The sequence below is a fragment of the Poecilia reticulata genome, linkage group LG9 (assembly GCF_000633615.1).
Source record: "Poecilia reticulata strain Guanapo linkage group LG9, Guppy_female_1.0+MT, whole genome shotgun sequence".
Lineage (NCBI taxonomy): Eukaryota > Metazoa > Chordata > Actinopteri > Cyprinodontiformes > Poeciliidae > Poecilia > Poecilia reticulata.
The window spans coordinates 3301149-3321387 of record NC_024339.1 but is presented as its reverse complement, the minus strand read 5'-3'; the positions used below and the strand labels follow the sequence as shown (position 1 = coordinate 3321387).

At 38.8% G+C, this 20239-nt stretch overlaps 3 protein-coding genes across 3 annotated transcripts in view; 2 read left to right on the top strand and 1 right to left on the bottom strand.

Annotated features, from left to right (window-relative positions):
* noxa1 (NADPH oxidase activator 1) overlaps window positions 1-5241 on the bottom strand; it is a 19282-nt gene extending 14041 nt beyond the window's left edge. The window contains exons 1-4 of the mRNA XM_017306527.1: window positions 4957-5241; window positions 3519-3707; window positions 1961-2043; window positions 610-718 (exon numbers count right to left, since the gene is read on the bottom strand). Of these exons, the coding sequence (XP_017162016.1) occupies window positions 610-718; window positions 1961-2043; window positions 3519-3692 (366 nt within the window). The 5' untranslated portion in view covers window positions 3693-3707; window positions 4957-5241. The remainder of the gene's footprint in view (window positions 1-609; window positions 719-1960; window positions 2044-3518; window positions 3708-4956) is intronic.
* Window positions 1-20239, top strand: part of zbtb26 (zinc finger and BTB domain containing 26) — a 1115122-nt gene that overhangs the window by 1019249 nt on the left and 75634 nt on the right. The window lies entirely within an intron of this gene.
* Window positions 7117-15874, top strand: dpp7 (dipeptidyl-peptidase 7). The gene is made up of 13 exons (XM_008417412.2): window positions 7117-7303; window positions 7560-7683; window positions 7762-7901; window positions 9870-10033; window positions 10134-10269; window positions 11180-11261; window positions 11411-11577; window positions 12752-12812; window positions 13140-13258; window positions 14088-14244; window positions 15341-15405; window positions 15477-15547; window positions 15625-15874. Exons 1-13 carry the CDS (start codon window positions 7220-7222, stop codon window positions 15743-15745), a joined length of 1491 nt encoding a protein of 496 aa, XP_008415634.1. The 5' UTR covers window positions 7117-7219; the 3' UTR covers window positions 15746-15874.

Here is a 20239-nt window from a genome sequence, read left to right as displayed (position 1 = left end):
TTTTTTGCAAAATCCCTGCACTTAAAATTAAGCAAGTCTTGGCTTTTATTTATATTATTATTTTTGGTATTTTACTGCCAATTTTATTAATGTTTTATTACTATTATATTATCACAGTTAATTTTATTTCTTGTTTTGTCTTTTATCTACCTGTGATATTGTGATTGCTGTGAAGCAGTTTGGTCAGATGAGGTTGTTGTAAATGTGTTATATCCATAAACTTTGAGTTTGAGAAAACAGAAAACATACTTGTAGCACAGASTGTTTCACGACTGAGGAGCAGTACAGAAGGTCATCACTCATTACCTGCCACTAGCACCCTCTGTGCAGGGARAGGGACATCTGATGAAGAAATACACATCCTGTCTTCCTTTTTCAATAATTCTATTACAAAGACTAAAACATGAACACAGGCGTCGACATGTTGTGGGGACTCACTGCTCCTTATGGGAACCAGCCTGGTCCTCACAAGGGGAAATGCTGTTTTTGGGTTTAGGACTAAGGTGTGAATTGAGTTTTGGTTAAGGTTAGGTTGTAGAAATGAATGGAAGTCAATGGATGGCGAGACAAGCGTATGTTTTTGTGTATGCACRAGTCTGACTTTCAGACCTGCCAGTAGTAGAGTTTGTATCTCAGTCCCAGCTGTCTGTAGTCAATGACGGCGTTCCCTCTCATGTGCTCCTGCGCCCAGATACAGTCTGACAGAGCCTCCTCCAACCTGGACAGTGCAGCATGCACAGAGGAATGGATGAATAGTTGTCATCTGATACACGGGTCAAACTTAAAGCCTGGTTAACAAGTCTCTAAAGAAGCCCACACAAGCACAAAGACTTGTCATTTGTTTCAGTGAGTGGAGTTACTGTAAATGTCTTGGTTTATTTTCTCTCATTCTACCTCTAAAGCAGGGGTCCCCAAACCTTTTCCTGTGAGGGCCACATAACTTTTCCCTTCACTGGTGGGGGCCGGAGTCAGTTTRTGACAGAAAAAGTGTGACGATTGTAGGAGTGCCTAAATGTAAAAATGTATTGTTTTCCAGAAAGCATAATCAAATAACATTTTCTGGGTTCTTCACAGAAAAAATCCAGGAAGGATTACAGTCCCTATTTTCCGAACTATGAGCCGCACCGAACTATAAGCCACAACCCCAAAGTTAAGAAAAACAACAAAAAAACCCCAGTAAACATACACATATAAGCCGCAGATATCTCTGCCGCTCCAGGTTTTCCACAGATGCGGCAGCAGCAGCGGGGGGCGGACACCCAAAATTTGAGTCATAACAGGTCAATTGAATATCACATTTATTACGGTTGAAAAAAAAAGGTGCCAAGATTAGATTTAACTGAACTGATTACGGTAGTTTCCGAAAGGTAACTGTAACAGTAAAAGTGCTGATCCTTCGTGTTGCTACTAGCATGTGCTAAATGAAAATAGGCGCATTCTTCTTCTTCTTCTTTAGATTTCAACGGCAACTTGCATCCATTATTGTTGCTCTACTGCAACAATAATGTTGCAGTAGAGCAATTATTCCTCAAATTACTCATAATAATCCCAGGATTATTTAAAAAACGAAAAATCTTCTTTCTCCCCTCAATGCTATTTAACTGATCAACAACATTCTCAAATTTCAATTCCCTATTAAAACCTAATTCCGTTTTAATGGGCGCTTTCTTCTTTCATTTCCAATTTTGACTTCCAATGATTCACTTCCTGCTAAAGAGCCCTTTGGTGGAAAAATCCACATGTAAACGGCTTACAGTCCGGAAAATATGAAAAAAATCTGAAAGCTCTCTGGTATTGTTCAGGGGGCCGGACAATTGTGGAGGCGGGCCGGATCTGGCCCGCGGGCCATACTTTGGGGACCACTGCTCYAAAGTATTATATCTTTAGTGAAGTTTAATTCCTTCTCAGTAACGAAGCTTTATAGTAGCTGCAGGTGTTTGTGAAGCCTCAGGAGACCAACCTGTCCATCTGCAGCATCACGGCCGCTCTCTGGAAGAAGGCAACAGCAAGCCGCTCATCCTTGGCAATGGTGAGGTCTAAACACTGAACATAACAGATGGAATAGAACAAGTTAGATTTTTTTAATCAGGGTTCAGGGATCAACCCACCAGATGCCTCTTTAGGTTTCAGGAGRATTTTGCACTCATTAGTGCTAGCCTCTTTGCTTTCAAATTTTCCTTGAACATTTGATTAATAAAATACAATTTTCAGACACTTTTTTATATGTGTTCAGCAAATTATCTTTCYCTTTATAGAAAAATGTTTTAAGGRAATCAAAAATCATCATGGTCATCTATTTATCTATATACTGTTTTAAACCAAAGGGCAGCTGAAGTGCTGCACAAGTAATAAAAAACAACAAAAGAGTAGAAAATGAATTAAGAAAGTGTCAATGKKATAAATAAAACATTATCAATAAATTTAGTGATAAAAGGAAGAAACCAGGACTGGCCTGATGGTCCTGCTTTCTGGAATTAAAAGATAGTTTAAAAAGATTAGATTAAAATGTAGAACATGAAAAACATCTTGCATGAAGATTTAGTAAATCTAGTTTTTCTCGACCAATTTTGTATTCCCTATTAGTCCTGTTGCGTATGTTTCCAATGTTTTAACATTGCGATGCCGAATGTCACATATTGTTTTTTGCTGCCTGCACAGCGTTAGCTGCTGATCAGCTGCTTTCATCTGATGCTCTTCTCTGTTGCTTTGAAATGTACAGGCTATGGTTCACATTCTGACCAAATATGTAATGTTACAACAGTACATATGTAATGTTGTAACATTACATATGTAATGTTACAACAAGGTAATACTTGTGAATGCTGTTGACACAAACCCTGAGAGCCATGTCCATCTGTCCCAGAGCCAGGTGGGCCGAGGCGGCGTTGAAGTGTGTGCGAGACGTCTGCTCCGGGATCTGCTGGAGCTTTGCCAGAGCTCCTTCCCAGTCTTTGGCATCCACTGCCTGCACAGATTCATTCNAATCAAAAATCATCATGGTCATCTATTTATCTATATACTGTTTTAAACCAAAGGGCAGCTGAAGTGCTGCACAAGTAATAAAAAACAACAAAAGAGTAGAAAATGAATTAAGAAAGTGTCAATGKKATAAATAAAACATTATCAATAAATTTAGTGATAAAAGGAAGAAACCAGGACTGGCCTGATGGTCCTGCTTTCTGGAATTAAAAGATAGTTTAAAAAGATTAGATTAAAATGTAGAACATGAAAAACATCTTGCATGAAGATTTAGTAAATCTAGTTTTTCTCGACCAATTTTGTATTCCCTATTAGTCCTGTTGCGTATGTTTCCAATGTTTTAACATTGCGATGCCGAATGTCACATATTGTTTTTTGCTGCCTGCACAGCGTTAGCTGCTGATCAGCTGCTTTCATCTGATGCTCTTCTCTGTTGCTTTGAAATGTACAGGCTATGGTTCACATTCTGACCAAATATGTAATGTTGTAGTGTTAGACTGACAGTTAAGGTAATACTTGTGAATGCTGTTGACACAAACCCTGAGAGCCATGTCCATCTGTCCCAGAGCCAGGTGGGCCGAGGCGGCGTTGAAGTGTGTGCGAGACGTCTGCTCCGGGATCTGCTGGAGCTTTGCCAGAGCTCCTTCCCAGTCTTTGGCATCCACTGCCTGCACAGATTCATTCCAGAGCCGCAGCAACTCGGTGTAAGGCATTCTGGACAGCAGAGACTGGACCAAGGAAAAGCACACATTAWTACATATCTTTGTGTTTCTTTGGTTTTAAATTATTTTCACATTCTGGCATCCAGTCTAAAAAGAATGTTTCATTTAACTTTCATGTGCAATTTCAAGAGTTGAATTAATTACTGCTTTTCTGATATGTATATGTGATCCTAAACTTTGAATAGTTCAAAAATTCTCCAGTGTAGTTAAARAGTCACATTGTCCACCTCAAAATGTCCCCGTGTTATTTGCAACCCCAACGCAAAAAATAGAACCACCATAAAAATAAGATGTTTCTGTGTAATTACAATAAGAAATCATAAATGTGTTTGTCTATAGGGTCAATAAATGCCTAATAAAGCATTTAGTCAGCGCTTAGTAAAGGTATATTTAATAAGTTGGAAAATGCYGTAAGTTTGAGACGGTTACACTTGGGGTTTATCTGGGAACAGCTGAAGGAATAAAACTGCCCAGGTTGTGGCAGCCAGATTCCATTTGATATTAAGCACTTGAAAGTTAACCAAGCTGGTTTTTCCTGTCTATTCACTATTAAACACTAAAAAGATGTTCCACCTGTCAAACAGAAAGCTGAGTCAGGAGTTTCAGGTTTCTAAGTTAATATAAAAATACATAGATTAATTCCACAGAGAATTTCTGTGAAACCAACACAACCTGCTCTCCCCCTGCGTCGTTTGTAAAACAAATGTCTCCACCCTAAGCAAAATGTGAAGAAATTCAGTTCCATGTTTCACCAAGACAGTCGTTGAGAACATATTTCTATTTTCTTGAGATRTAAGGATGTGTGGGTTGGTCCAAATAAAGTCCCACCACAGTATCAGMACTAAAGCAGCCTGCAGATGAGTAGTAAGACATTGAACAAAAACAGAAGTCCAACTGTTCAAAGCTCAGGGTTCCAATCCTGAGAATCTACACCAAGCATGGCTAAACTTCTAAGTAGTTCACTAATAGAGCTTATCATCAGCATGTGATAAAAAGGAGAAAAGCAAAAACCAACCATTCAAAAACAGCTTCAAGTTTAGGAAATTTAAATTAGAAATGAAATCAGTCTGTTGGTATTCTTCTAAGATAATAAATTCTTAATAGTTTTCCTGAAGTACCTCATATTCCAGGAATATGAGGCATTCAATGACTATTTCCTAATATATGTCCTAATAAGTCATTCATTGTCTGCAAAGCTCCCATTCAACTCAGTTAACACAAGAATAAAAAGTCTCAAGCACACCGTGAATCTCACCTTTCAAATAAGAATGAGAGATTGAAATGGTCCTGGCAGTCCTGGTGTCTGCTGTGCTCAGATGGACGTGTGAGGAAAGAAACTGGCCTCATCATTAGACTCCACCCAGCTCCTACGAGGAAGTCTTCCATCCACATTCCACAGGGAGACACACCAGTGGTGGAATTCACCTGCTTTATGTCACACGTACACACAGAAGTGAGCACATTGGTGAGCAACATTATTAACTAACTGTAACAATAAACTTCACCTCAAATTCAAACTGCTGGTAGACCTGAGAAGCYGTGACAGTTCTGCAACAGATCCATATGAACATCTTTCTTAACCTCTGGTGTTAATAGAGGTTTTTGTTTCCATTCTAATTATGGAGAGTCACTATGTTATTCTTCATTACAGTAGAGACTGTAATTACTGTGTGAGTTGACATCATAGCTCTGCTGGGAACTCACAGAGGACTCAGACAAACCTTTGAGCTCACAATGAAGGGCTTGTCTCTGAGGAGGAAGTCAGGGACRAAAATGAGTGTACTTTCCAGAAGTGAGCCATAAACTGAATCAAGACAAACGCTTCACCAGACACAAGGAAAAGAATGTATGTTTTCCCAGATCAGGGCTTTCACTGGTTGGCCAACCTGTTGCACTGGTAAAGCGGCATCCAACAGGCAACAGGCTCCGCCCACCACAGGGAGATAAAAAGAAAATGCCAAGCAAGCCTCACTGCCAGGTGTTCACATTCTTCTGTTAAACAGACCTGGCAGTGCGGACGTGCCGAATGTAATTTTCAAAGAATACAGATACACAATGAAGAAGCAATATTTTATTTATACTCAACAATATTAACTTTTTGATTTAAATGTGATTTTTGTCAAGGTTTCTTTGCGATTTGAAGGAGAAAAGTGGACTCTAGATTAATGGTAAAAGGTTACGTCCATGTTTTGTTTTAGGATGATATCATAGACCCATTYAACAAATTTATTACAGCATATATTATTACATAGAAATGGTTGTTTGAAAGTCTATTTCTGTTAATAATGATGATTTTCCACTAACAATTAAAACATAACGTTTAAAAGTAGATAATTACATCAGATGTATAAAAAAATATATATTTAAAACAAAATGTGAGCTAAATTGAGAAGTTTGTTATTTTCAAAAATTACAAATTAGACTTATTGGGACATAATTTATTGATTATGATTGTATTATCATGTAGAACATGAACTGATGCTTTCAGTCTGTTTCTCAGCTCAGTTCAGCAAGAGCCCAGATGAGGTGGCAACATTGGTAGTTCTAGAGTCTGGAGATCCACAGACATTTGAATAGAGAACCTTTTCCCACAGAAATGCAGATTTGCGGAGTGCATTACTAGCTCATAATTTTGTTATTAGGCTGTTGTATCTTCAGAGATCCAACAGTCTGTGTGAATGCTTTTTTGATGAATGTTCTACTTATCAGATGATAAGATGATGATGATGATGATGATGATGATGATGATGATGATGATGATGATGATGATGATAAGATGATGATGATGATGATGATGATGATGATGATGATGATGATGATGATGATGATGATGGCTGTTTATCATGTCCCTGATCTGTGTGTGTTTGGTTTTTGTGATAAACTATTTAAACCCAGAGCAGCAGGGTTTATACTGAAAACTGCCTGGGGGTGGATTTACTAAATATGTGATTTCTGAAGGAAATAGTTTGCGCGCAATTTTATTTAAGGGTATCATATTACGGTGTAATTCACCCTTTCTCAATCTATGCAACAACCAGGTTCGTTTTGCCAGCTTTGRGACCCGACTGTTAACCTCCYGAGAGTTTTACATYGAGAAATAAYGACTAAAGTATAAAACAAGGCTTTAATGCCAAAAAGATCAAATGTTACAAATCATACAAACGGAACAGGTACAGAGCATTCACCGACCAGCGCATCTTAGGATGCAACCAAGTGAGGCAAAGATTGTGGCGCTAGGTCTGAATTGATCTTCTCTTTCTGCAGCCTCTCTACTGAGCGTTGACCTGCTTAATTTGTTTTTTTTTTTTGTTTGTTTTTTTTTGTCATGTGTGACTGGTTACAGGCGCTCCATCAACTGGTGTATAGCAGATTTACCGAGCTGCACCTGAATGCACCGGAGAATTTCACACAAGTCACGTGACAGAAGTCATGTGACTGGAGTGTTTGTCGCGGCAGGCTGGTGTCTCGTTAAGTCAAAGTGAGCGCGGTGTGAGTTTTGGTAACTGTATCGCTGAAACATGACCGCTGGATTCATCCTTTTCACAGTGACAGTAGCGGGGTTTTGTGACGCTCTTCATGGCCTCTCACACACACACCTTCAGGTAATGTTTCACTTCGCTCTGTGTGACGTTTAGTCCGCCTGCTCTGTCTTCTCAGGAAGATTTGGTGTTTGGATCAGTATTTTACTRGAGCGCTGTTAACCTTATAGATGTAAAACGACCTGTTGTTGTGTAGCCTTCAACTGAGACGTTCTTGATGATAGTTCTTTAAAGTCATTCATGATTCATTGCTCTGCGGGTTCTTTAAACTGCTTCATGCTGTGTTTTCTAACATGTGCTGCTCATTTCACTGCTCCAGGCCACAAAGCCTGCAGGTTCATCAGATCCCAAGTTCACTGAGAAGTTCTTCACMCAGACTKTGGATCATTTCAACTTTAACAGTATGGGCAACGGAACGTTCAGACAGCGATACCTGATCACAGGTACAGGCACTTTCCTGTAATGAATGTTATAAAGCGAACAGCAAATGATTAACATGAATTTGTTGTTCCCTGCTGTAGACCAGTACTGGAAGAAAGGCTRTGGTCCCATCTTCTTCTACACCGGAAATGAAGGCAACATCTGGGAGTTTGCTCTGAACTCTGGGTTCATCACAGAGCTGGCAGCTCAGCAGCAGGCACTGGTCATATTCGCTGAACATGTAAGAAAAAACTGTCAAAAAGAGCCGCCAGTGTGTTGGAGGCAGTCAAGCTGAGATTTGGTGGATCATGTGAGGAGGAAAAAGGGGAAGTAAATGTTTMAAGTTTGACTCGGTTCATCAACTGATCTCCATTTGTCACGAGTCAAACTGTGCAGGACAGTTTGGTTCACACACTTCAGCTGCAGCTAGAACAGTMAATTGTTTTCTTGCTTTTTAACATTTTATTCACATTGATTGTGGTTAGTTAAGACCATTATGTGATATTGTTTGTTCATTTAGCAGTGTGGGTTAGAAGGTTCTTAGTTTAAATTACTTTGAGTACATTTATTCAGTGTGAACAAAGCCTCTTTTATCAGAAATATGAACAAAAGTCCTGGTGAAATAATTAGGATTATTTTTGCCATCATTTACAGTATGTAGGATGATRAGAAGATATAAGGTCAATAGGTTTTCATAATAATCATTTGTTTATCTTTTTCTGTCCTACCATCACAAATGTAAACACAGATTCTGGATGCAGACAAGGCCGTGTGAGCAGTGTGCTGCTGATAGTCTGGAGCACTTCAGCTGTCAGATGTTTCTTTTTCTTATGTTTTTCTRAAAACTTTAGTTTATTTAATTGCACCATAAATATTAAACAGTGGGCATAAACCAGCTATCAAAATAAAATCATGCAGTCATGACAACAACAAAAGAGACATTCAGATATTAAAGACTAAAAACCAGCAAATAATGAAGAGCCTCAACAAAATAAATGAAATAATCCATCTTCTGAACCAAAATGTGTAAATGCTTTTAAACTGAGAAGTTTTCTTTTACGTATAACATTAAGGGGTTAGGTTTGTTTTTATCTATAACCAACATTAAGAATAAAATATTTTCAAATGAGGATCAAGTTAATAATCATAATTGTTAAATTCTTTTCTACACAACTCTGTCCATACATTACAATGTTGTTTGTTTATGATGGGAATAACAAATCCCACATTTAACTAATTACAAAACCCATTAACAACCTCAAAGCAAACAAATCAGTGTTCACAACTCTAAACTCAAAACAAACACAAAAAAGCAGTCAGCACTGTTCAAATCATATTTACTTCTGGTATCGGAATAAATCATTTTAAATATTTACTCCTGCCATATTCTGAGAATAATGTCTATGTTTGCATACGGTTTGGATTGCAGCGCTGAGTTTGATGCATGCAGCGGCTCTGATGGAGGCTGCAGTCTGTGCTCCATCAGCAGCTCCAGCTGTTCACTGTTTGGTTCTCAGTCTGACAGTGTGAACAGGTCTTCTCACAATCAGTGATGATGACTGTGAAAGTGTTGCGGTGTGTCCCCGGATTCATTTAGAGCTTTTCAGCAACACTTGGTGTATTAAAAAAAAGGATGAATATGTAGAAACGTATGTCATGAGCACCGATGAGGATCTGTTGGGCCTGCTGCTCTTCTGAAGACCATAGAAACATTGTTGGAGTGAATGGCATCATAGACTCTTTTTAAGTAACAGAACATTTAAGCAAAAGCTCTATGGATTCTAACAGTAAATTGGTCATTATTTCTCTTAACTGGAYAATGTTCCAAAACATTTGGCCAGATCAATAAAATCAGCCTTATTCCATTTACAAAACCAGTCCTGGATCTAAATCCTGTAAGATAGCAGATAATTAGAAAGGATTCTGGAATAGAGAAACTGCCATGTGTAATTATGACATGACTGCTGTACTGCCTGGCCTTTTGTTTCTGTCTGCTCTTTGTGAACTTGACCTTCCACACCTCAAACTAAACGTCGGATGAAAAACGTTTTATTTAAGACCTTTTTTAAGACGTGTTTTCAGTAAATGTGATCAAAGCTGTACATTTTTCCTTCAATCTCTGTTGCTGACGTAAGATTTTTTTTTTTAACTAATATGTATTTTTTTAAAAATAATATTTCTCTCATGCTCATTCTGTTGTCTTTTTCAGAGATATTACGGCCAATCTCTGCCGTTTGGGAAAGAGTCCTTCAACATCCCTGAGGTGAGTCTGCTGACGGTGGAGCAGGCCCTCGCTGACTACGCCGTCATGATCAGGGACYTCAAGGAGCAGCTGGCAGCCTCACACTGTCCTGTTATTGTGTTTGGTGGCAGGTGAGACCTACAGGACTGGTGGTGGTGGTGGTGGTGGGGTGTTCACCAGGTACTGCAGGTTGTCAGATAACATCTTCCCCTCTCACCCCTGTTGCTGCAGCTACGGTGGAATGTTGTCCGTCTACATGAGACTCAAGTATCCCAACATGGTGGCCGGCGCCCTGGCGGCCAGCGCCCCCATCCTGTCCACCGCTGGTCTCGGAGACGCTGCGCAGTTTTTCAGAGACGTTACAGCTGTGAGTCACCAACATGAGCTCTCTGTCAGGGGCAGACGACTTTATACGAAGAGTCTTTGCTCTGAACTATTGAGCAGCTTTGCTTGTGTGTGGCTGCAGTTTACTGCTGCAGTAAACTGTTAACAGTAACAGTTTACTGTTACTGTTTTATTATGCTACTAAGGTTTAATTCAGTTTAGCTATAAAACACCACAGATAATAATAAAACCTTATAGTAACAAATGCATGACCTCGTTTTTCAGTGTAACATCTGGACCCCTGGACAGTTCGGATTAATTTACTTCTGCTTGTGGAGGTGAAAGAAGGAAATCGTAGGAACCTGTTTAATTTAAATGACAAACCCGGGTCAAAAACAACACAGAGGTTCTTTACTTTATTCTTTACTTTAATACTACAAAGATTCAATTATTTCCTAAACGGGTTCTGTTTCAGAGGTTCTGATCCAAAAACAATAACTTATTGTTTTGTCTGAATTCAAAAGTGCAAAATTTCAGATCATCCAAGAATTAGTTTCTTCAAATAAAGATTTTAGGATTAATGTAGTAGAGTGTCTTTACTATTACCATGGAAACCTTTCTGATAGCAAGACTCCTCTGTTGTGTATTCTGTCTGAACAAAAAGGTCTCATGATTAGATTAGACTGACTGACACCAGCACTTTGAACTGTCTTGTTGCTGAGGATGTTCTAGATAAATAAAACCACCTTACATAACTGTAACTTACATAACTTATGTGAACTACATGTTCATAGTTTAATTTGTTAAACCTGATGTAATTCTTTTTCTTTTATTGAAGTTTTTATTTTAACAAAGATTCTTCTCCAGGAACTGAAAATTAGGATGTCAACCTGTGAGATGCTGAATGTGATTTTTATTTATTGATTTTTTTTTTTTTATGTTTTCCTTTACAGGATTTTGAGAACATCAGGCCTGAATGCAGAGATGCTGTGAGAGGAGCTTTCCGTCTGTTAAAACAATTAGCTGATCGCCAAGGTGATGAGCTCCGAAGTGAACAACTTTCTGAAAATCACAGAAAAATGTATAAAGTGAATTCTTCCCGTCCGCCCACACAATGAACAGTTTTATTTGTTACAAAACATGCCATTATTTAGAATAAAGACATGTTGTTCTGCTGGTGCCAGATTACAGTGGCATCCAGTCAGAATTTGCTCTCTGCAAGCCGCCGGCGTCTCCTCAGGACATCCAGCAGCTCTACGGCCTGCTGCGGAACGCCTTCACCATGATGGCCATGCTGGACTATCCCTACAGCACCAGCTTCATGGGCAACATGCCCGCCAACCCTGTCAAGGTCAGCTTCACAGGCACGACACATTGCTTATAGGAGGTATAAATATTTAATATTTATTATTGTGACGGCTGAAGAAGCCACTCTGGTATCTTTAGCTGCAGACATGGAATAACTGGAAGGCTTTTCTTTACAAAATGGATCTGGTTGGCAAAATGAAAGCATTCAAACATTTTTTTTTCTAGAATCCTCAAATAATTACAAGTTCATAGTTTAAATTTGTTAAACTTATGTTAAGACGCAAATGGCAACTAAGGACTTTTAGCTTCATTGTCATCTGAAAATGTTTCTGAAACTGAAGGGATTAACACATTATTCCACTACAACATATCTTAGAAACGCCAGTCTGGTTTTAAATGTGATCACAGCACAGAAACAATGAGCATTTAATCATATCCTTGGATGGAGAGACATTGTTACTAGATTTAATTGCAGCGTTCAATACTTTCGACTATGACATCCTTTTATTTTGATTGTAGCACTGTTTTGGTGTTAAGGGTACAGTGTTAGATTTCTTCTCATCATATTTGGAAAAACAAGTTTTTTTGTTCATCTCCATCACTGTTCTTCTGTGGCAGCACATCTAAACTATGGGGTCCCTTAAGGTTCAATCTTAGGCCGTATTTTGTTTATGTTCATAGAATACTTGCTGCCTTTTGGGCTCACTTTTAAGAAAGTGAGTTCACTTTCACTGCTTTCACTGCTTTGCAGACAACATACAAATATACCTACTCCGAAAGAAATGGCATGATAAAGATGGTTCCCTTCAGTCTTTGACAGATTGCTTAGCAGAAGTTAGATTATGGGTGAACCAATTTTTTTTAACTTGATTCAAAATATAACTCGAGTTCTATTGTTTATACAAAAGAACAATATTAACCTTATATGTTTTTATCTGTGGTTTTATGAATACTGTACAGTACTTTGGTTCAGCTAATAGTTGTTTTTAAAGTGATTTATAAATAAATTGACATTGGTTTCAGTTTTGATGTGTTTTATGGATGCTGAAAGCTTTTGTGAAGAGAATCAGTCTCACAGATTTGCAGCAAATCTATCTATGTAGTTTGTGTCTTATTTCTGGAATAATCAGTGAGTTGGAACATCTGATGTTGGCATCATGTTTAGTTTATGCTGAACTGGTGTGAAACTGATTTATCTTTTTTCTATTTTCCTTCAGGTGGCCTGTGGAACCATGCTGAGAGGATTGGATCTGCTGGCTAACCTCCGAGACACTGCAGGTCCAGTAACACAAATCAGCTGCTGATTGGACAGTTGTTTGAGCAAAGATTTCCCCTGAAACCAGTGCTTATGCGTGAAAGGATGCATCACCATGTCCAAGGCACCTGAGATGTAGTTACTGTGTGCAGACACTAGAGGGTGGTGGTCAGCTTTATGGTCAGTACAGTGCACCTTGTGGAAAAAGGGAGCAGACAGTGACGGTGCCTCTGATTGTCTGTAAACATTCTCGTAACGGTTCTGAAACAATTTGGAGCAAAAAGAAAACGAGTGAACACAGAGGTGAGGAAGTCATGTCTGTTCAGTAACCAATGCCTTCCAACCTGCAGGGATCGTGTACAACTCCACCGGGTTGCTGACCTGTTTTGACCTCTACAGTCTCTATGTGCAGTGTGCTGACCCGACTGGATGTGGACTGGGTTTGGACAGCCTGGCCTGGGACTACCAGGTACACCAGAACCCTGGGGCTGATGGGAAATATTAGGAGATGTGGTACCAACGGCTTTACTTCCATGTTGGCTAGACGTGTCAATGGTGTGAATGGATTCAGTGACTGTTGAGTTTATTTAAATAACCACAACAAATCTCATCTCAGGGCATTTAAAAAAATGGGAATAAAGTGTATCTACAGAAGTATATCTGATAGATAATTCATACCCATCACAAACAGATGTGCAGTTGTTCACATAAAGTTTTATTCCAGAGCTAAATGACTGTTTATCTGTTGGGTTGCACCGATGCGTCGTTTCTGATTTCCTCGATGATTGGCCGATAGATGAGAAGCCAATCTTATCCAGAAATCTTATCAACCACAAAGGTCTGAAAATCAGCCACTGTCCCCTTTAGCTCTGCCGGTAGAGGGCTGACTGACTGACTGACTGACCGACCAGGACGCATTTGTATATGTGGAGATAAGTCACCTCACTGCAACTTGATCAGCAACTTTGTTGCAATATTTAGCGACTCTTCTGGCAAAAACAAATTGGTATCAACCAAATTCAGAATCAATAGGTCAGACTTTTTAAAGATCAGTGATCGGCCAGAAAACTGCAATCAGTGCAGCCCTAATGATCTGTATGAGCTGGGATGCTGAAATTTTAGCATAAAAGTCACTTTGCAGTGTGGAAACAGATTTAAAGAAATAAACCTAAATAAACTGGATGTCTGTAAAAGTAAAAGAGCACCACCAGCTCACAGCTGCTCCAACTTTGAGAATCTGCTCCTGTGACACTTGATAAATCTCACTGCTTGATCGTCTTGCTTGTGTTCCCTGTCAGGCCTGCACAGAGGTGGAGCTGTGCTTTGAGAGTAACAATCTGACAGACATGTTTCCTCCGATGGCCTTCACTGAGAAGGACCGAGAGGCCTACTGCTCCAAGCGCTGGGCTGTGGCTCCTCGGCCAGGCTGGCTCCAAATCCAGTTCTGGGGGGACGGTAAGTCTCAGATACCCTGGAACCCCCTCAGCCGCTCCTCCTCTGGTCTCAGAGGAGCCTGTATTCTCCACTACATCGTAGTGTGCATGTGTTCTCCACTGACTGGAGAAAACATGCACACTACCATTTGAGTTATGCAGCTCTGTCTAGAGACTAAAAGCTCTAATCTTGTTCACAAAATCAATAAAGTCAAAATTTCTTTTCTTTTTCTTTCCAACATTTGGTTTTGAAAGCTTTTAGGTGCAGTTAGTCCTCCATCTTCTAATGCTGCTAATGCCCAAACGCAAAATATGGAAAGAAAAATAATTTATATTTATTTTCTTGCCTTTATTTACTAGGTTTATGCAAAATTAATTCAGTGGTTCCTTATGTTAAATTAGATTAATTTTCCATAAATGCTACTGCGCAGGTTCTGATTTTAATTGGCAATGGTGGAAAATTTTGTCAAGTAATATATTTTGATTTCATTAATCTGATGTTGAATACATTGCCTGATAAAAATTTTCCACCACAATCCCATCTTTTGTTTAGAAAATATGCAATATTTTTATCCTAATCCCCATCAAATTTGATTTAATCTCCACAGTTTAAGATTTTCTGCAGCAGGGCTGTTGGAATTGGAAAAGTTTTCTTGTCAGAAACTTTTCCAATTCCAACTTGAGGAGCAACTTGATAAATTTGACTGGCAGCCAATCAGAAAGATGAGCATGGCAAAAACTTTTTCCTGAATTTATCCTCTGGTACAGTAAAGGCTATTTCTGTCTTCTATCTCCATATTCAATAACTAATATTTTATACTAATGACAGAAAAAACATGTTACATTTATAAAAAGGTAAGAATTTATTTCATTTTTTAACCCTCTTGTGGTCTGACCAGTGTGCACTTTTACAAGATTTTGTTTTTTGTGTGGTTTTGGAAACTGACAGTCTGATGGAACAGCCCCTGTCTCCCCACTGAGCTTCACACTAAGACTACAGGAGGGTTTATTTTATTACAAAATGTCCTTCCTTTTTCCTATTGTCTTTCTGAGGCCCCAGGTTGTCACCCACAGCCCAAACTTTGTAAAACCCTGTTCTAATGATCTTTTGTGTTCAGCCCTCTCCACTGCAAGCAACATCATTTTCTCCAACGGGGATCTGGACCCATGGGCCAATGGAGGGGTGAGTGCGACTCAGGCAGGAAATTTTCAGTGAAGTCTCACATCAAAGTTAATCATCTCTCCGATGTTCAGGTGCGCAAGTCGTTGAGTTCATCGCTGGTAGCGCTAAACATTTCTGGAGGAGCTCATCACCTGGACCTGAGGTACCACATACTCCTCAATTTGTTCTTTGTCGTTGAAATGTTCAACAGGAAAACAAAATGTTTGTGTTCTCTTGCAGAGGATCTAATGATTCTGATCCAGCTTCAGTCATCAGAGTCAGAAAGGCTGAAGCAGAGCTCATTGCACAGTGGGTGAAGATGGAAAGGAATAGACTAACAGCAGCATATACACAGCTGTAGGGTTAATCTGATCTGCTGTTTTAAAAGAATCCAACAGAATACAAAAGAGCACATTTTAACTATCCCGTCTTGTATTTTTCCCTCAGCATTTGAATCAAATAAATCAAATAAATGGTAAATTGAAGTTAACTTCTTGTCTGATTCTATAGATTTTCAGCTGCTTCCATCCACTGATACTTAAAGATGGTACAGATTTACTGTACTGAGAAGATACAGTAAAGAACAATGAAGACAGTCATGGCATTATAGTAACTAAACGGGTGTTTATCCTACAGACAGATGGACATTATCTGACATCTTTTTTGTCTGAAATTATCTTGTTTGCCGTTTTATTAAAATGTTTCCCTCCAGCCAAAGCCTTGCAGTGAAGTCTCGCTAATAAAGATAAGACTGAGAAAGAAACTAGATTGTCCATAAAGCTTTTGTTGAATAAATAACTCCCCCCCCCCCCCATCTACTACTGTATTTATTCAACTATAACATACACAGCATGCTGATATAAAATGTGCTGATATGACCTCAAGTCTTCAATGGTATTCTTACTGGGGATGTGAACAATGAATCCACTTGCAATTAATTAATGATTTATTAGATTCAAATTAGTTCCAATCGATCCTTAGATCTTTCTTTAGTGTTTGGCTGCCATCCAGAAGAGGGCGCTGCTAGTCAACCTGAAACTCAGCCAGTTGATATAGGTATAAAGATGGAGGGGTAATTCCAGTATGGTAAAGGCATGGAAAATGTACGTTACGTGGTTGTGTAACGTACATTTTCCATGCCTTTACTATACCATATTCTTCCTCGTTGTTTTACTAACAACAAGGAGGAATGATTCCCAAAGTGTGTCAGAACAGAAGCCATTTCAAGATGGCGCACAGCAGATATGTACATGTGTTAGCTCCTGTAGTTTTACCTTAATAGCGCAGAGTCAGCTGAGCTGCATGGTGGAAAACTTGAGTTATGAGCGGATACATGTGAAGCCAATCTTATGCACCGATCTTATTTACCTCACAAAGGTCTAAAACTCAACCTCTCTCTAAATTCTCCTTAGCTGTGAATGTGTGAGTGTGCATGGTTGTCAGTAAGGTATTAGGGATGCAATCTCTTGCTTCCCTAATGTGCATCTGCTTAGCAGGACTCTGGAGAAGCTGACTGCACTGAGGCGAGCAGCTATTTGGTTCTAGGGACACATCTGAATGTTAGACCTCTGGCCCTTGAGTTCTGGAGTTGTTGTCCCCTGCTATAAAGCTTTGCAATGGATTTTATTTTGGGGTATCAGTGTAAAAGGTTGAACACAAATGAATATAAACCAGATTAATAAGTCAAGTGATTGAGAAGCAATAACTTTCTCAAAACTCAATATTTTATTCAAGAATAAAGAAGAAAGTCCAGCATGTATGACAATACAAAAACAGCTTATGCTTGGAGATTGAAAGAAAATTTAAACAGTGAACTTTCAAAAATAGTTTATTTTTTCCATAAACCTCCAAAACAAAGTAAAGAATCCAGACATTTATGAACTCTGCATGGGGAAAGAAATTCATAGGACTAAGTGAACAGTCTCAGTAGTTTAACCACTTTAATGCCCTCAAACCCAATTACATTAGATGCTGCATTAAAGTTTCTTACCAAGACCTTCAACATCCTCAACATTTCTGCTTCTGTTCCATTTGGAAGTCCTTAATTTCACCGTTCCTGTTTTCAACCAATGTCTAACCAACATTAAACAGCTGTATAAACAGTCAAATCTTTAGCCACTTCTCATTTTCTTCAAGTGCCTTGCCCAAGAGCACATCTGCATTTGGTAGAGAAGAAACTGGAATTGAGCCAACAACAAAACCACAGCCACCCCAGAGCCGTTTGCTGGACCACACACTGGCCCCCACTGGTCAACTGGGGGCAGAAGGAAGTCTTGACAAGAACTGGAGCCAAATTCAGCATGTACACAATGACAGAGTTTCTCCTTCAGGAAGTTTGTCTGGGAAAGTTTGTCAGGCAGGATTCAGAAAGAAACATTTATTCCTCAGGAAACATGGAGATAATTTCCAGCTTTTTGTATTCCTCTGCCATCATTAGGTAGAAGGCAAATTAGGAGAAGTCCTGCTAATATTCTTCACTCCTACCAGACATCACTGAGCTGCCGTGTCGGGGCTGTAAATACTAACAATTATCCCTACTTTATTGTGCTTTACTTATTAAGATTTCACATTTGCACTGCAAACATTTTTAATTTCTGATTTTCCTTCCAAGTAAATGTTCAAGATGTTGGCACAGTGTGGCTGCTGGCATTTGTATTGTGAGACGACTCAACCTCTGATCTGCCCAGACAGAAACCCAGGTGAAATATTTCCACAGCAGAGCATCTCTGTGTGGACAGAGTGACTATATACCGTTTCATGCAATGAGATTCAGCTGGAATACAAAACCTTTATTTGATCAAATCTTCATCAAAAATGCTAAAAATAGACTTTTCTCAATTGGCACCTTTTTGAAGAATGGCTTTTCATCATTTAAATCTCAAACAATTGAAGAAAAAAATCTTTAAGATTTCAGAGCATTTTCAGCATATCTTTGGCTCAAGAGTTCTGCTGAAACACATGACTGAGGGAAAGAGCCGAGTTCTTGTAGGCAGGATCAACATCATGTAAACCTTAGAACTGATTGGAGGAAAATTGTCTCTACTCTGATGGAAAAATAATCTAGATGTATGACAACGACCATGTGAAAAGCTACATAAGCACATGGGAAACCAGTTGAATGGACTGAAGGTTGTCTGAGGCAAGATTAAAGGCACACGTGAAAACGACAGAAGACGTGGAGTCCAGAAGAGTTTGGTCTCAATCACAATCAGGAGCATGTCAACTAGTGCTCTTCACTGCACATGGTTATCTACCCCCAAACTAAAGAAAATCCACTTAGCTCACTCAATTATCAGAAGAAATTCAGCTTTTAAATATTCACAAGAAATCAATATATTATTTTAACCTCATAAATCACATTTTCTCTCATATTAAAAATGACATGTACTTTTACCCTGCGACATATACACAAAAACCCAAAGTCCCAGTAACCGTCTTTTAGCTTAGGTTTGTTGTTACCCACATTGGCTTCAATGCAAAAACACAAAATATTAATAAGTATTTTATTTAGTTTCTAGTGAAGCAAGATAAAACTAAGACATACCCTTTCAGAAAGAAATAGGAGTTTGAAATCAATAACTCTTCAATACTGATTAAAACATACTATTATCACTGGCAGAGTTTTTCACTTCTAACTAGATATTTTCCCATGTTGTTAAAAAAATAATAATAATCTGCCAGCGAGGTTAGTACTTTTTATAGTCAAAGATTATTGATTTCAAACAAGCTCCTGTATAGTTACTTTTAAGTTTTATCTTATTTCACTAGAAACTAGATAACATACTTTGAAGATTTAAGGTTCTTGCAGTTTTGTTACACCAAGCATCAACCACAGATGCTGCATTCATGTCAGTGGGAGTGAAACAGAAAAAGTCAGTAGGTAAACGGTGTTTGTTGTGTCCACAACGTGAAACTGGAGCCAGAACTATTCACTCTGGGTCCTGCAAAGAGTGTGACTTCACTTTTATTAGCTCGGCCACTTCATGCAGTTTAAATGCATCTTAATGGCAGTATAAGAGCAACCCATCCAAAGATAGGCAGAAGTGCCAGGAGGAGCTGGCTTCTCACTCCATCCTTCTGATGCAGTACAGCTTTTTAAAACAGTTTATGAACAAAATAGGGCTTGTTAAAAAAATACATTTATAATAAGCTAGTTTTAAAACTTCACATGTCTTGATTGAAATAGCCTAATTATAGTTTTCAGATTAGTAACTTATTCTGCCTTATTGACCTTTATGTTACATCAGATTGTTTGCTAAGATCTTTTTGAACTGCCCTTTGTGGTGTGTGGGAAACAATCAGGAGAAGTTCCAGCTTTTCACACTGATCTGTGAAAAGCCATAAAACAGCAGGAGTTCAGGAGAAGCTCTGCTTCCACTTTGTTTAGATAAAGGAGACAACTGGTGTTTGATCTTGGAAACAAATTATAGGGAGTTTCTAACTTTAGAGAGGGTCAGAGACAGCTCCTGGTTGGATGAGCAAAGATACGCCTTCTTTGAATAAATTAAAAACAAGAATACGCCTTTACTATAAAACCTTCTACACAGAAATAACAAATTAGATTTGCTCTTGCAATTCTCCAAAGACGTCTTTGCTTTTTGTTTGTCGTTTCCATCTTTTGTCTTTTTCCCTCTCTCGGGTAGATTCATGTGTTGTTTTGTGCTCTGAGGTTTCTGATGTTTTGTGATGTGCTTTTCTGGTGATAGTCTGCATCTGTCTTGAATAAATGTTGATTATCGTGACGCTGTCATCTCTGTGTGATCTCAGTCTTTGCGCACAGCATTTTTCTGAATCCGGGCATAAGAGAGGATATAATGAGTCAAAAGGTTTTTCCTCTCTTAATAGGCTTGTTTGG